We start from the raw sequence: 16,537 nt of genomic DNA on the forward strand, positions 1-16,537 counted from the left end.
CCGAATATTGTTCAGAACTCTTTTTCTGGGGTGGTGGGCGGGAGGAACAGGTCTTGAGAAGAATCTAGTCTTTTTCTATCTTTCCCAGTTCACCAAATCTTTCCCTTTTATCCCATTTCCCTACACCAGACACGCTCAAATCCAGGGTCAGGAAAGCCTGCGTAGGGAAGAAGCCATCTGCTGCCCTCTAGTGGCCGTTTGGAGCAAGTTGGAATAATAATGATTGCATTTGATAAGAGCTTACTAGTACTAATAATAATAATAATGGCAATTTGTTAAGCGCTTACTATGTGCAAAGTACTGTTCTAAGCGCTGGGGGGGATGCAAGGTGATCAGGTTGTCCCACGTGGGGCTCACAGTCTTAATCCCCATTTTACAGATGAGGTAACAGAGGCGCAGAGAAGTTAAGTGACTTGCCCAAGGTCACACAGCAGACACGTGGAGGAGCTGGGATTCGAACCCATGACCTCTGACTCCAAAGCCCAGGCTCTTTCCACTGAGCCATGCTGCTTCTCTATTACTATGGTATACTATGGTATGGTATTACTATGTGTGAAGCACTGTTCTAAGCACTGGGGGGGGGGGGAGAAACAAGGTGATCAGGTTGTCCCACGGTGGGCTCACAGTCTTAATCCCCATTTTACAGGTGAGGTCACTAAGGCCCAGAGAAGTTAAGAGACTTGCCCAAAGTCACACAGCTGACAAGCGGCAGAGCCAGGATTAGAACCCATGACCTCTGGCTCCCAAGCCCGTGTTCTTTCCACTGAGCCACGCCGCTTCTCTAAGTCGGAGTTGTGCCAACAACTCAAAACCAAACCAAATCAACTCCAAATTAAGTTAGAGAAGCAGCGTGGCTCAGTGGAAAGAGCCCGGGCTTTGGAGTCAGAGGTCATGGGTTTGAATCCTGGCTCCACTAATTGTCAGCTGTGTGACTTTGGGCAAGTCACTTACCTTCTCTGTGCCTCAATTACCTCATCTGTAAAATGGGGATTAAGATTGTGAGCCCCAGGTGGGACAACTTGATCACCTTGTAACCTCCCCAGCGCTTAGAACAGTGCTTTGCACATAGTAAGCGCTTAATAAATGCCATCATTATTATTATTATTATTATTATTATACACATCTCAAAATGGCTGAGGGGCGGGCCTGAAAACTTCTATACTTTTAAATTGCTATCTGGTGGTCCCTAGGGCCATCCTCATGGTTTCTAATGGTCGTGGGTTCTAAACCCAGGCTCTGCCATTTAATAATAATAATAACAATAATAATGATGATGATGGTATTTGTAAGTGCTTACTATGTGCAAAGCACTGTTCTAAGCACCGGGGGGGATACAAGGTGATCAGGTTGTCCCACTTGGGGCTCACAATCTTAATCCCCATTTTACAGACGAGGTAACTGAGGCACAGAGAAGGTAAGCGACTTGCCCAGTCACACAGCCGACAAGAGGCGGATCCGAGGATTAGAGCCCATGACCTCTGACTTCCAAGCCCGTGCTCTTTCCAGTGAGCCACACATTTGTCTGCTGCGTGACCTTGGGCAAGTTATTTTACTTCTCTGTGCCTCAGTTACCTCATCTGTATAATGGAGTTTAAGACTGTGAGTCTCAGGTGGCACAGGGATTGTGTTCAACAGATTTGCTTGTATCCGCCCCAGCACTTAATACAGTGCCTGACGCACCGTAAGCACTTAAATGCCACAAATATTATTAGGCTCAGCTCTGAGCATGTATCTTTGCTTTTGGTTTAAGGGGTGCAGCTGCTTCCCAATGTTAAAGAGGGCTCCTTGATGAAGCCTCCAATCACAGCCAGAATCTGCAGTCCATCTGGCTTCACAAGCCGCTGATTCCCTCCATAATGGATCACAGATGGGCTGGGACTTCTCAGCCTCTCTAGGTGGACTAGCTTAGGTGGAAATCCCCCCAGGAGAGCACCGGACTGCATCTGAACCCCGGGAAAGCGTTAGGGCCAAGCTGGATGATAACAATAATAATAGTATTCATTCAGGACTTTCTATGTGCCAAGCACTGTTTAAGGCACTGGGATAGATACAAGACAATCAGGAGGCCTTCCCAGACTGAGCCCCTTCCTTCCTCTCCCCCTCGCCCCCCTCTCCATCCCCCCCATCTTACCTCCTTCCCTTCCCCACAGCACCTGTATATATGTATGTATGGTTGTACATATTTATTACTCTATTTATTTTACTTGTACATATCTGTCCTATTTACTTTATTTTGTTAGTATGTTTGGTTTTGTTCTCTGTCTCCCCCTTTTAGACTGTGAGCCCACTGTTGGGTAGGGACTGTCTCTATATGTTGCCAATTTGTACTTCCCAAGCACTTAGTACAGTGCTCTGCACATAGTAAGCGCTCAATAAATACGATTGATGAGGTTGGACACAGTCTCTGTACCACTTGGGGCTCACAGTCTTAATCCCCATTTTACAGAGGAGGGAAATGAGGCACATCAAAGTGAAGTGACTTGTTCATGGTCACACTGCAGGCATGTGGTGGAGCTGGGATTAGAACTCACATCCTTTGACTCCCATGTTCTTCAATCAGGACCGCCACCCAGCTTCCAGCTAGAACCCCATCCTCATCAGGCTCACAGCATCCTCAAGAATCTACCTTGATTCCCAATCCTCCAGCCTTGATCCCACCTGGCCCTCCCTGCAGCGATCATGAGGACCAACCCAGTTTGGAGCAGATATATCAGCATTAACAAGGCACACCTTACTCTGAGGAAGTGAGTTTCCAACGTTGAAAATCTTTTCCCAGAAGTCCAGAAGGCCCTGGTGGCTGTTTGAGCAAACATACTGTGCTTTGCTCTAATGGATAGAGCCCAGGACTTGGTTCTAATTCCACCTCTTCCACTTTTCTGCTGTTTGACACTGGGCAACTCCCTTCACTTCTCTCCGCCTCAGTCCCCTCTACTGCAAAATGGGGATTAATAATGATAATAATAATAATGATGGCATTTATTAAGCGCTTACTATGTGCAAAGCCTGTGAGCCCCATGTGGGCTAGGAACCGCGTCCAACATGATTTTCTTGGCTCTACTCCAGTGCTTAGAACAGTGCCTGGCACAAAGTAAGCACATAACAAATACCATACTTACAATTTTTATTTAATGCTTATTTCTGCCCTTCACCTTTGCTGACGGTTGGGAGGCGTTTAGCTTTGTTCCACTGCCATATTCCCCTCTTAGACTGAAAGTTCCTTGAGACTGTGGAGCTACATCTATGTCCCTCCCAAAAGATTTCCAAAAATCTTCCGGAACATAGTGCAGGGGGTGGTGGGAAGTAAGGGTTCAACCAATGTGTGAGGCGATGCCCCAGATGGGTCTGTCCACTCTAGCTCGGTCTTAATGGGGTGCTGTATGGCCTAGGGGAAAGAGAACATGCCTAGGAGTCAGAGGACCTGAGTTCTAATTCTGGCCTCATCAGTTGGCTGCTCTGTGACCCAGGGTAAATTACTTCACTTCTCTGGGCCTCAGTTTCCTCATCAGTAAATGGAGATTAAGTCTTATTCCTTCCTATTTAGACTGAGTGTCCAGCCTTGTATCTACCCCAGCACATAGAAGCAGCATAGCTCAGTGGAAAGAGCACAGGCCTTGGAGTCAGAAGTCATGGGTTCGAATCCCGGCTCTGCCAATTGTCAGCTGCGTGACTTTGGACAAGTCACTACTTCTCTGGGCCTCAGCTCCCTCATCTGTAAAATGGGGATTAAGACTATGAGCCCCCTATGGGACAACCTGATAGCCTTATAACCACCCCAGTGCTTAGAACAGTGCTTTGCACATAGTAAATGCTTAATAAATGCCATTATTATTATTAAGTCACCTAACTTATCCATGCCTCAGTTACCTCATCTGTAAAATGGGGATTAAAACTGTGAGCCCCCGTGGGACACCTGATCACCTTGTAACCTCCCCAGCGCTTAGAACACTCACTCAATCAATCGTATTTATTGAGAGCTTACTGTGTGCCGAGCACTGTACTAAGCACTTGGGAAGTACAAGTTGGCAGCATATAGAGACAGTCCCTACCCAACAGTGGGCTCACAGTTTAAAGGGGGGAGACAGAGAACAAAACCAAACATACTAACAAAATAAAATAAATAGAATAGAATAGAACAGTGCTATGCACATAGTAAGCACTTAACAAATACCATCATCATCATTATTATTATAATGAGTGCTTAACGAATACTCCGGTTATTATCAAGGAATAATAGTAACTATAATTTTGGTATTTGTTAAGGGCATTGTGCCAGGTACTTTACTAAGCTCTGGGGCGGATACAAACAAATCGGGTTGGATGCAGTCCAACGTAGGGCTCACAGTTTCAATACCCATTTCACAGATGAGGCATCTAAGGCACAGAGAAGTAAAATGAGTTGCCCAAGGTCACGCAGCAGACAAGTGGTGGAACAGGGATTAGGTGGAGCAAGGAGCAGGGACCTTCTGACTCCCAGGCCAGTGTGCTATAATAATAATAATGATGGTATTTGTTAAGCGCTTACTATGTGCAAAGCACTGTTCTAAGCACTGGGGGGATACAAGGTGATCAGGTTGTCCCACGTGGGGCTCACAGTCTTAATCCCCATTTTACAGATGAGGGAACTGAGGTACAGAGAAGTTAAGTGACTTGCTCAAAGTCACACAGCTGACAGTTGGTGGAGCCGGGATTTGAACCCATGACCTCTGACTCCAAAGCCTGTGCTCTTTCCACTGAGCCACGCTGCTTCTCTATCATAGATAGTGTGCTATCCACTATGTTATGCTGGATTCACAGACACATATCCTGAGATTTCCTGGCTCTGTCTCAGGAGTGTCTTGGGGAAAAGGGGTGTAAAGTGAGGTGATAATATCCAAAAAAAATCAAACATCAGGACCGGGGAACATCGGATTGTTTATTTCAAGGAGAAAAACTTCAGGTAGATTGTGTTGGCCAGCCAATCATGGTCATCGTTACTGGGTTAAGCCCACAGCACTGGTTTATTACTACTACTACTACTACTACTAATAATAATAATGTTGGTATTTGTTAAGTACTTACTATGTGCCAAGCACTGTTCTAAGCCCTGGGGGGATACAAGGTAATCAAGGTTGTCCCACGTGGGGCTCACAGTCTTAACCCCCATTTTACAGATGAGGAAACTGAGGCACAGAGAAGTTAAGTGACTTGCCTAAAGTCACACAGCTGACAAGTGGCGGAGCCGGGATTAGAACCCATGACATCTGACTCCCAAGCCCATGCTTTTTCCACTAAGCTACACTGCTTCTCTAATAATAATGATGGTATTTGTTAAGTGCTTACTATGTGCCAGGCACTTCGCTAACAGCTGGAATGGATACAAGCAAATCGTGTTGGACACAGCCCCTGTCCCATGTGGAGCTCACAGTCTTAATCCCCATTTTACAGATGAGGTAAGTGAGGCACAGAGAAGTGAAGTGATTTGTCTAAAATCACACAGATGACAAGTGGTTGAGTTGGGATTCGAACCTATGACTTATGATTCCCAAGCCTGGGCTCTTTCCACTGAGCCACGCTGCTTCCCCCACGTGTCTGCCTCTGCCGGCCGTGTGACCCTGGGCAAATCACTTCACGTCTCTATGCCTCAGTTCCCTCATCCGCAACATGTGGAGCTCACAGTCTTAATCCCCATTTTACAGATGAGGCAAGTGAGGCACAGAGAAGTGTAGTAACTTGCCCAAAGTCACCCAGCTGACAAGTGGTGGAGTTGGGATTCGAACCTATGACTTATGACTCCCAAGCCCGGACTCTTTCCACTGAGCCACGCTGCTTCCCCCACGTGTCTGCCTCTGCCGGCCGTGTGACCTTGGGCAAATCACTTCACTTCTCTATGCCTCAGTTCCCTCATCCACAAAATGGGAATTCAATATCTGTTCTCTCTCCTACTCATCCTTGAGTCCCAGTCTCCCTCTCTAGACCCTAAGCTCATTTTGGGCAGGGAACATGTCTGCTAATTCTGTTGCATTATACCCTCCCAATTGCATAGTACAGTGCTCTGCACATAGTAAGCACTCAAATACTATCAACTGATTGATCGATTGAGGTGGGACCTGATGATCTTATAGATATAAGATCTATACCCAGCGCTTAGTACGGAGCTTGTCACATAGTAAGTGCTAAACGAAAACCCCAGTTATTATGATGACCGCCTCCAGGTGCTCGGGCCCTGGAGACTGGCGTTTCGATGCCCGTCATCCATCAGGTGACCCTGCGGGAGTTGGGGGCAGGTTTGCTGTGGACAGGAAATGTGTCTGTTTAGTATTTTATTACATACAGTCTCCCAAGCACTACGTACAGTGTTCTGCACACAGTATGTGGTCAATAAATATGATCAAATGAATGAAAGCAGGAAGGAATGAATGGTCCCTCATCTGTCTCCTTTGTGGTGCGGGTGTGTCACTGGAATAATAATAATGATTATGGCATTCATTCATTCAATCGTATTTATTGAGCGCATACTGTGTGCAGAGCACTGTACTAAGAGCTTGGAAAGTACAAGTTGGCAACATATAGAGATGGTCCCTACCCAACAGTGGGCTCACAGTCTAGAAGGGAAAACTGGAGATGCCGGGGATCGAACCCGGGGCCTCATACATGCAAAGCATGTGCTCTACCACAGCTACATCCCCTAAAGATGGTATTTATTAAGAGCTTACTATGTGCAAAGCACCATTCTAAGCAATGGGAAGGTTACAAGGTGATCAGGTTGTCCCACGGGGGACTCACAGTCTTAATCCCCATTTTACAGATGAGGGAACTGAGGCACAGAGAAGTTAAGTGACTTGTCCAAAGTCACACAGCTGACAATTGGCAGAGCCGCGGTTTGAACCCATGACCTCTGACTCCAAAGCCCGGGCTCTTTCCACTGAGCCACGCTGCTTCTTGTTAAGCACTTACTATGTGCCAAGCACTATTCTAAGCACTGGGGTAAATACAAGGTTATCAGGTTGTCCCACATGGGGCTTACAGTCTTAATCCCCATTTTACAGAGGGGGTAACTGAGGCACAGAGAAGTTAAGTGACTTGCCCAAGGTCACACAGCAGACAAACAGCAGAGTCTGGATTAGAACCCAAATCCTCTGACTCCCAAGTCCGCACTCTTTCTACTAAGCCACGCTGGAAGTCTTTATGTCCAGTGTGGAAGTCTTTATGTCCAGCATTTCAGTTTTCAACAGGACGCCTGGCTCATGCTTCCACACCCCAACATTCAGAAGCAGCTGCCATAGAAGCAGCGTGGCTCAGTGGAAAAGAGCATGGGCTTTGGAGCCAGAGGTCATGGGTTCAAATCCCAGCTCTGCCACGTCTGCTGTGTGACCTTGGGAAAGTCACTTAACTTCTCGGAGCCTCAGTCCCCTCACCTGTAAAATGGGGATTAAGGCTGTGAGCCCCATGTGGGACAACCTGATCACCTTGTATTGCCCCCAGTGCTTAGAACAGTGCTTTGTACATAGTAAACGCTTAACAAATGCCATCATTATTATTTATTTATATTTCTGGGAGGGAAGCGCAGCGGCTCAATGCAGGCCGGTGGGAGAGGAGGGCGCCCAGAGAAACACATCGAGTCCTCATGGATTTGGAAACCTTCTTTCTTTTTAATGGTATTTGTTAAGTGCTTACTCTACTGAGTTCTAGAGTAGATACAAGCTGATCAGGTTGGACACAACCCCTGCCCCATATGGGGTTCATCCTAATCTCCATTTCCCAGATGAGGGAACCGAGGTACAGAGAAGAGAAGTGACTTTACCCATAGTCACGTAGCAATTTAAGAAAGGAATTGGTTCATGAGCTGCTCCGGAATACACGGACATCTCCAGAGTTGTCCATGGCCACCCTTGCCCTAGAAGAGGGATATGGCCAGAGAAGATGGTGCCCGAGGTGTTGGGTGCCAACAGGTAGAAGAACTGCAGCCTGAGGACGAGCAGGGGCTGGGCCACATGGATAAACTGAAAGTCAGGTAGGTGCTCATGCTGGGCTGGCCCCTCACACACACAGGAGGCAGAATTTTCCGTGTGAGGTTCTCTTCCCCACACCACTGGTCCTTGCCAGCCCACAGACAGCACGCTAGCATTTAGTACAGTCCTCTGCACACAGTAAGTGCTCCATTAATGCCACTGATTCATTCATTCATTCAATCATATTTATTGAGCGTTTACTGTGTGTAGAGCACTGTACTAAGTGCTTGGAAAGTACAATTTAGCAAAAAAAAAAATCAGTCCCTCAGTCCCTCCAGCTGCCCAGGTCAACAAAAGATTTTGGGAAACCAAGTTCCACTTGATTGACAGTATGGGTGCACGTGTGTGTGTGTGTGTGTGTGTGTCCACCCATCCATCCTAACTGGATTTCAGGCTATCTCATCTAGGCTAAATTGTGAGCTCTGCTAGAGTGGAGATATGCTCTTCTCCACTTCTGAATTTACTCCCAGGAAATTAGCTTATGAATTAATTGGATTCAAGAGCCTTGGAATCCCCTTATATATATATATATATATATATATATATATATATATATATATACATCTTTTATACATCTTTTAGAGAAGCAGCATGGCTCAGTAGAAAGTTGCATGGGCTTGGGAGTCAGAGGTCATGGGTTCTAATGCCGACTCTGCCACTTATTGGCTGTGTGACTTTGGGCAAATCACTTCACTTCTCTGTGCCTCAGTTACATCATCTGTAAAATGGGGATGAAGACTATGAGCCCCACGTGTGACAATCTGATTGCCTTGTATCCCCCCCAGTGCTTAGAATAGTGCTTTGCACATAGTAAGCACTTAACAAAAACCATTATTATTATAATTATTATTATAGTACTTTGTTATACTCTCCCAAGTGCCGAGCACAGTACTCTGCATGCAGCCAGCACTCAATAAATTAGAACAGTGTTTGGTACATAGTAAGCACTTAACAAAAAACATCATCATTATTATTATCAATAAATATCACAGACAGATTGATTGATCTCAATACTCTTCTTGATGGGGAAGAAGCAACAATGGCTCTCTCTAAAACTCACTTGTTAGTCTTCCAACAGACTGTGAGGTTCCAAAAGATCCCGGGTGAAATCTATTTTAAAGCAGATCATTGACTCTTCAGACTTGCCTTTGGCCTAGGAAATATTTTGCTTAGCAATCTTTTATAATGATAATGATGATGATAATAACAATATTAATATTTGTTAAGAATGTACCAAGCAATTTGCTAATCACTTGAGTGGAAAGAATGCTTGCTATTCCTCAGACTTTCCTTTGGCCTAAAAAATATTTTGAATCTTTTTTATTATTATCATTACATGTCCCCACTCCTCAAAAACATCCAGTTCTTTATATACGCTTAAGAAACACTGTTATTATGATTGTGTAACAATATTATTATACTAATGTATAACAATATTATTGCACTAATAATAGTGTTTCTTAAGTATGTATTATGTAACAAGTGTTGGAGGTTTTTGAAGAGTGAAGAGACACATAACACATGCTTAAGAAACACTACTATTGTATTATAATGATATTAATGTAATAATAAGTGTTTTGTAATAATAATAATGTTTCTTAAGCATGTATTATGTACCAAGCATTCGACGTTTTTGAGGAATGGGAAGGTATGAGCAGAACAACCTTTAAGAAAAATGATATGGACAGCAGAAAGTTATATGTATGGACTGGAGAGGGGAAAGAATGGAGACAGGGAGGAGATTGATGAGGCAGCAGCCTTCATTAGCTTAACATTTCTGTTTGAAGGGCTTAAGTGTCACATTGAAAGAAGTCCTTGAAACACTAGGAGTCATGGTGAAAAGTGTCCCCAAAACAGCATGGAAGCAGTGTGACTTACTGGAAAGGGCACAGGCCTGAGAGTCAGAGGGCCTGGGTTCTAATTCCAGCTCCGCCATTTGCCTGCTGTGTGACTTGAGCAAGCCACTTAATCTCTCTGTGCCTCTGTTTCCTCAACTGTAAAATAGGGATCCAATACTTGTCTTCCCTCCTACTTAGACAGTGAGCCCAATGTGGGACAGGGACTGGGCCCAAACTGATTAACTTGTATCTTCCTTAGGGTTTAGAGCTGTGCTAGAAACACTGTAATCACTTAAGTGCCATAACCATAATTAGCAATAATTATAATAATGATGGCATTTATTAAGCGCTTACTATGTGCAAAGCACTGTTCTAAGCGCTGGGGAGGTTACAAAGTGATCAGGTTGTCCCATGGGGGGCTCACAGTCTTCATCCCCATTTTACAGATGAGGTAACTTAGGCCCAGAGAAGTTAAGTGACTTGCCCAAAGTCACACAGCTGACAATTGCCGGAGCCGGGCTTTGAACCCATGACCTCTGACTCCAAAGCCCGTGCTCTTATGATATAATATATAATAATACTAATGAACAGACAGGGAGTCGTGTCCCTGTTGTAAATTAGCAGTTGCTTTCTTATTTCTTGTGCCCTGAAGAGGCAGAAGTGACGTTATAACCCTAATGCCTGCTCCAACTAAAGATGCCTAGTTTGAAAGAGGTAGGTTACAGAATGGGTTGAGGTTTCTCCACGGGGTTTCTGGGTGCTTCTGTATGTGTCTGCTTTGAAGAGACCAAGACATGTGATTTGAAAAGCATAAGATTTAAAACCAAGGTTTATGCTGCAGACCCCAAGCGTTTCAACCAACGAAATGTTCATTTGTAGTTCTCTCTAGTTTTCGAACACCAAGGGTGGTGAATTACAGTTAAACAGTTCCAGAGCAAGGGAACAGAACTGAATATGGGAACAAATGAAGACAAAAAAGCTGAAATTCAATTATATTTATTTTTCTTGTACAAGATCAGAGAAATAAAAACCAGTACAAACTCTAGGTATGCTAGTTTGATCTGATTGATTTTAATACAAAGGTCCATATGCATCAAATTCTAAAATAAAAACACTCACACATATGTCATGTAACATAACAAAATGGAGAAGTAAATAAAAAAAGTTAAAGTACTAGCACATATATGGTTGTAATGTGTTAGGAAAAAGTCTGGTGATCACCCATTTTCCCATTTAAAATGAATGTACACTTAGAAACAAAGAGCATTTTTTTGACCCCCAAAAGTGTCATTCTCACGGTGTTACCCGAGTACTAGCTGAACTTCCAACAGCTCTCGTTCCCTGTCACCCTCCATACAATCTGTCCAATGACGAGGTGTATGCCACATCCTTCAATTTCCCAAGGAAACACTGCCCCACTGTGACTTAACACCAACGGAATTATCAATATGCAGGTTTTGCACAAACGCTACTCCACACCCAAGATCTTTCAAGTTGGCAACTCCTGGAAAGGAGGGTTTCGGGAATGAGTTCCATCTCCCGTTTTGCTGGAAGAAGCATCTGCCATACCATACATCAAAGACAGCGGTGTGGACACCTGTTCTCATCCTCACCCTCATGGACTTATGGCCCTAAAATGACCTCTAACCTCCTGGCCCACAATCTATAATAGCCATTCCAAGTGGCTGGGTTTTGGCAACAGTGACAACCTGAAACATGCTGTCATCTCTTTAGAGTCTCTAGCTTTAGCGTTCGCTGACAAATACCTTCTCTACCTTTAAAACAAAACTATTCCCGGCTTCACTTTAAGTGGTAAACATGCAGTTTAGATCCACATTGTATTCTAGGAAAAAAAAATCTAGCTTTCTTACTTAGAAATGCTCCATCTAAATTCACTAAAAGTTTCACCTAATACTTCGTAATGCCACCTACAACGTTCTACGTGCCTCACATCTGAAACCGGATTCTGTCATCCCCAGTACTCTAACCATCGCGGGCCTGGGGAGCAGAACCAGCAAGGTCTAGCTGTATCGCATTTAGGTTGATAACCTGAAAAGAAATTCTTAAAAAAAAAACCACACAACAACAATAAATCCATAAAAATACAGTAACACTGCTCAGACTGGCTAGGTCCCTTGTTTGTTCAGAAAGACTGTTCCCCTCTTTTTGTAATTATTTCTCACAAAATTCAAAGAAAGAAAAAACACATCCACTAGTTTTCCGGTGACCCAGGTACTTCCACGCATCCCTTCCAGACTCCCCCGCTCCCTGAGGGAGAGCGCGTGAGAGAAAAGAAACCATTTTTCTCGAGAAAAATCACTTCATCGTATCAGAACAATGGTCGGTTCATCATTTTCCCCTCTGTGCCTAAAATTGGCATAGAAGGGGCAGAAGCCAGCCCCAGTATAAAGTGCACCAAAGTCATTTTTCTGACACAAGAGATAGCCTTTGGGTTTAGAGGTTGTGGTCGAGAACCGATCCGTGAAACTTTGGTGAGTCCTTCTCCTTGCTCCCCGGGCACCGGCCTAGGTCCTCATCTCCAGGGCACCCCAACTTGCCTAGCAACTGCCACCTCCCAACATCCCCCTTTCCAATCTCCGCCCTCACACCTGAACTCTGACCCCTCGTACTTGCCTCCTTTCCAACGCGATAAGAGATGACGGGCGCTGCCTCTAGAGCCTGAGCCATCAGAAAGAGCCCCGACCTTCCCACCACCAAGTCGACTTTGGAGTACGTGGTCAGTCTCTCGCTGCTGGGAATCAATAGGTTCCTACTCAGAGACTTGGATTAATTAACAAGGCCCCTCAGCAAAGCGATGCGTGAGTTCCATTATCGAAGCCTACGCTCGAAGCCGTAAATGATGTCAGTTGAAAACTCTAAACGTTTCAGGACTTCATTGGCATTTCACAGGACTGACTGACTGCAAGAGGACCTTGATGCTTTCTCAGTCCTAAACAACTGATAAAGAAGTTTTTCTTGGTTATAGGAGAGGTATCGAGTACATATGCGTCACACCATTTGCACCGGCCCGGGTTTGCCGGTTCCCTCAGCAAACGGGGGTTGATGCTACTGAGCAAACCGGCCGTCACCAGGCCAAGCGGGGCTCTGCCTCAGGGCCGCCCAGTCATCGGCTTCACGCCTACAGTCTCGATGAGCCTGTCGGTTTAAACTCCCCATTGCTGAAAACGAGACCTACGAGGTTTTTAAAAACAACGAAACGAAAACGAAAGGAAGCAACTGCGTATCGGACTGTCAAGCCGTGAGCTGTGCTACACTATTCTGTCCTGATTTCGGGGAGAGTTTCAAAAAAGTCAAAAGGTTCAGTTGCCCGTGATTTATCAAAAAAACATTCTGGTTCATGTACTTAGTTTTAAAAAATTAGAGTGCTTAATAAAATAGACATCAAAATCTACGTTGCATTTAAAAAAACATTTTATGTTTTTTATCACATTGTGTGTGTGTGTGTGTGTGTGTGTGTGTGTGTGTTTTAAGTAGTACCAATCTGGTCTATTTTTACAGTATTTGTTGTGTAAAACTGTTACTAAACATCCTGCTACTTTCAAATTGGAAGTACTCATTATCTGGAAGCTATACAGTAATATACTGAAAGATTACTACAATAGTACGGCTTGTGCATCAGCAAATAGAATAATAATTATAATAGCTAGCATGGATTCAAAACTACTCTGTATTCCATACAGCACAATTTCACTAACAATACAATGATTTTTAAAGCTCAAGTTAAATAGATTTAAAAAAAAAAAAAAAGCATTTGGTACTATTGTCATAAATACAGTTACTGAGCTGCGTTTTGGTCTAACTCGGTGCAGGTGTCCTGGACCAAGCTACTAGCTTGTATATGGCCTGCTTTTCTGGGGCATTGGAGTTTGTAATTTCAACTAAGATCCATGACTTTAATCATGGATGAGAGAGAGAGAGAGAGAGAGAGAGAGAGAGACAGGGGAGGGAAGGAAGGAGGGAGAGAGGAGAGATGGGGATGGGAGAGTTGTAGTATTTTATGATCCATCCCAGAAATGTGGGATGTAGACCTGCAGATGTAGTTACAAATAAAAGGAAAATATAAATTTATATACTTCTATATTTTATACTTAAGTTACTGTCAATCAAATCCAGGCAACGATTAAATTGACCCTATGGAGGTGGCAGAGCAAAAGTCAGCAAGGCAGCTCATTGGCTATCGGAGGACTTTGGGATGATCTGCCTCTCCTGTTGGGTTTCCGGGCTGAACGGGGGGCGGCCGAAGGTGCAGGTTACAGCCAGGTCAGGAAGGGCTCGCTTTTGTTCAGGACAGACTCCACGTCGTTGAAGATCGGGATCAGGTCATCCGACTCCAAAGTCCCGAGGTCGACGTTCGTTCCCGGCAGGCAGTCGAGGAAGTCGGGGAAGCGGCTCTGCTGGGGATTAAGGTTCATAGGGGTCTGCCCCACGTTTTCTCCTGAAACAGAATGCGAGAACTCGATCAGGATAGGCCCGGGAAGTTCCACGGTTTCCAGGTTCGCAAACCACAGTTTGGGCGCCAAATGAATCTTCCCTGGCCTGGCAACAGGGAGCCATTGTACTCCCGAGTTGGAAATGGAGCAAATTTGACCAGCGTGTCGCCAATGGGACCATGCCTCTTGCCAGCAGGAGTTGCAGAGTATGCCAACCTGGCATTAAATATGCCTACTGGCAGGGCAGTGTCACCGTCCTCTAGACACGCTGCCCACATCCTGCCTCTGGTCTGGGACACCCTCCCTTCTCAAATCTGACAGAAAATTACTCTCCCCCCATTCAAAGTCGTATTGAAGGCACATTTCCTCCTCCATGACGAAGCCCCCCTTTTCTTTTCTCCCTCTCCCTTCTGTGTCGGCCTGACTTACTCCCTTTATTCATCCCTCCTCCCTGCCCCACAGCACTTATGTACATATCTGTAATTTATTTATATTAATGTCTGTTTCCACCTCTAGACTCTAGGCTCATCGTGGGAAGGGAATGTGCCTGTTTATTGTTATATTGTACTCTCCCAAGTGCCTAGTACAATGCTTTGCTCGTGATACGAGAAGCAGCATGGCTTAGTGGAAAGAGCACAGGTTTGGGAGTCAGAGGTGGGTTCTCATCTCGGCCCTGCTACTTCTCTGCTGCGTGACCTTGGGCAAGCCACTTAACGTCTCTGTGCCTCAGTTACCTCATCTGCAAAATGGGGATTAAGACTATGAGTCCCACATGGGACAACCTGATTACCTTGTATCTACCCCAGCACTTAAAACAGTGCTTGGCACATAGTAAGCGCTTAACAAATACCATAATTATTAGTATTAGTGTTAGTAAGTGCTCAATAAATATGATCGAATGAATGAATTCAAAATGAGTACCACCCACTTGTCCTAGAGAATATGGATGTTGCTGAAAAGGCTGCTGGGTAATTAATGGGCTGACCCTTCTACACCAGTTTCAATCGTTTGCTTTAAATCTGGGTTAGAGGAAGACCTGTTGGCTAGGGCTGGATCACAGGCCCTTACGTCACGACGGCATATGGCTCAAGGCTCTAAATCAAGGCTTGGTCTTCAGATCATTCAACTGAACAATCAATCAGTGCTACTTACTGAGCGCCTACTGCGTGAAAGTCACTTGGGAGAGAATACCAGCCAATACACATGTTCCCTGCCCTTAAGGAGCTTACAATCTAAGAAGACAGACAAAAATGGTTTATGCAGCAAGTTAGCATCAGGAAGAACAAGAAAATAACAGGATATGGTATGAATGTGTCCAGTCAATCAATCAAAGGTTCTTACTGAGTGCTTACTGTGTGCAGAGTGCTTGAGAGCGGAAAATATAAGAGGGTTGGCAGAGATGTTCCCTGCCCAAAAGGAGTTTATACACTTAGAGAAGGTACAAAAATATCAAAGACTGGAATAAATTACAAAAGTATTAAGTTGATAGATCTTAGAGTGCTGTGAATTAATTGAGAAGGGTTTCCTGGTGGAGTGGGGTTTTTTAGGGGGCCTGGAAGATGGAGAGAGCTGTGATCTGGCAGATTTGTGGGCAAGGAACCAGAGGTAGGAGAGTCGAGAGTGAGGTTCTGCTGGATGCTTCTGGAAGGAATGCAAAGTTGGATGAGGGAAGAAGGAGGTGAAGAAAGTCAATATGGTATGCGCTCAGTAAGTACCACTGATTGATTGGTGTAAGGCTGGTGGAGGGTTTCGATGGCGATGATAAGGAGATTTTGCTGGGTATGGGGATTAACCATGTCGCCAAGGGAGATTTTTAAGGAGTGGAGAAATGTGGGCCCAGTGAGGTTTTAGGAAAATAGCAAAGGACCGGAAATTAGAGGACCTGGGTTGTAAACCCTGCTCCATCACTTCTGTGCTGTGTGACCTCTGGGCAAGTCACTTAATTCTCGGCGCCTCAGTTTCCTCAACTGTAAAATCAATCAATCGTATTTATTGAGCGCTTACTGTGTGCAGAGCACTGTACTAAGTGCTTGGGAAGTACAAGTTGGCAACGTATAGAGACGGTCCCTACCCAACAGTGGGCTCACAGTCTAGAATGGGGATTCAGTATCTGTTCTCCCTCCCCCCAGACTGTGAGCTCCATGTGGGGCAGTGATTGTGTCAAATCTAACTGTCTTGTATCTAACCCAGTGCTTAGTTCAGTGCTTGGCAAATAGTACCGGCTTATTAAATGCCAGTATTAGCAAAATAATAATAATAA

General features: G+C 44.8%; 1 protein-coding gene across 1 annotated transcript in view; it reads right to left on the reverse strand.

The window, feature by feature from the left end:
* Nucleotides 1–10,806: 10,806 nt before the first annotated feature.
* WWTR1 (WW domain containing transcription regulator 1) overlaps nucleotides 10,807–16,537 on the reverse strand; it is a 197,249-nt gene continuing 191,518 nt past the window's right edge. The window contains exon 6 of the mRNA XM_038766222.1: nucleotides 10,807–14,282. Coding sequence (XP_038622150.1) covers nucleotides 14,098–14,282 — 185 coding nt within the window. The 3' untranslated portion in view covers nucleotides 10,807–14,097. The remainder of the gene's footprint in view (nucleotides 14,283–16,537) is intronic.

This window comes from Tachyglossus aculeatus, chromosome 1, assembly GCF_015852505.1.
Source record: "Tachyglossus aculeatus isolate mTacAcu1 chromosome 1, mTacAcu1.pri, whole genome shotgun sequence".
NCBI lineage: Eukaryota > Metazoa > Chordata > Mammalia > Monotremata > Tachyglossidae > Tachyglossus > Tachyglossus aculeatus.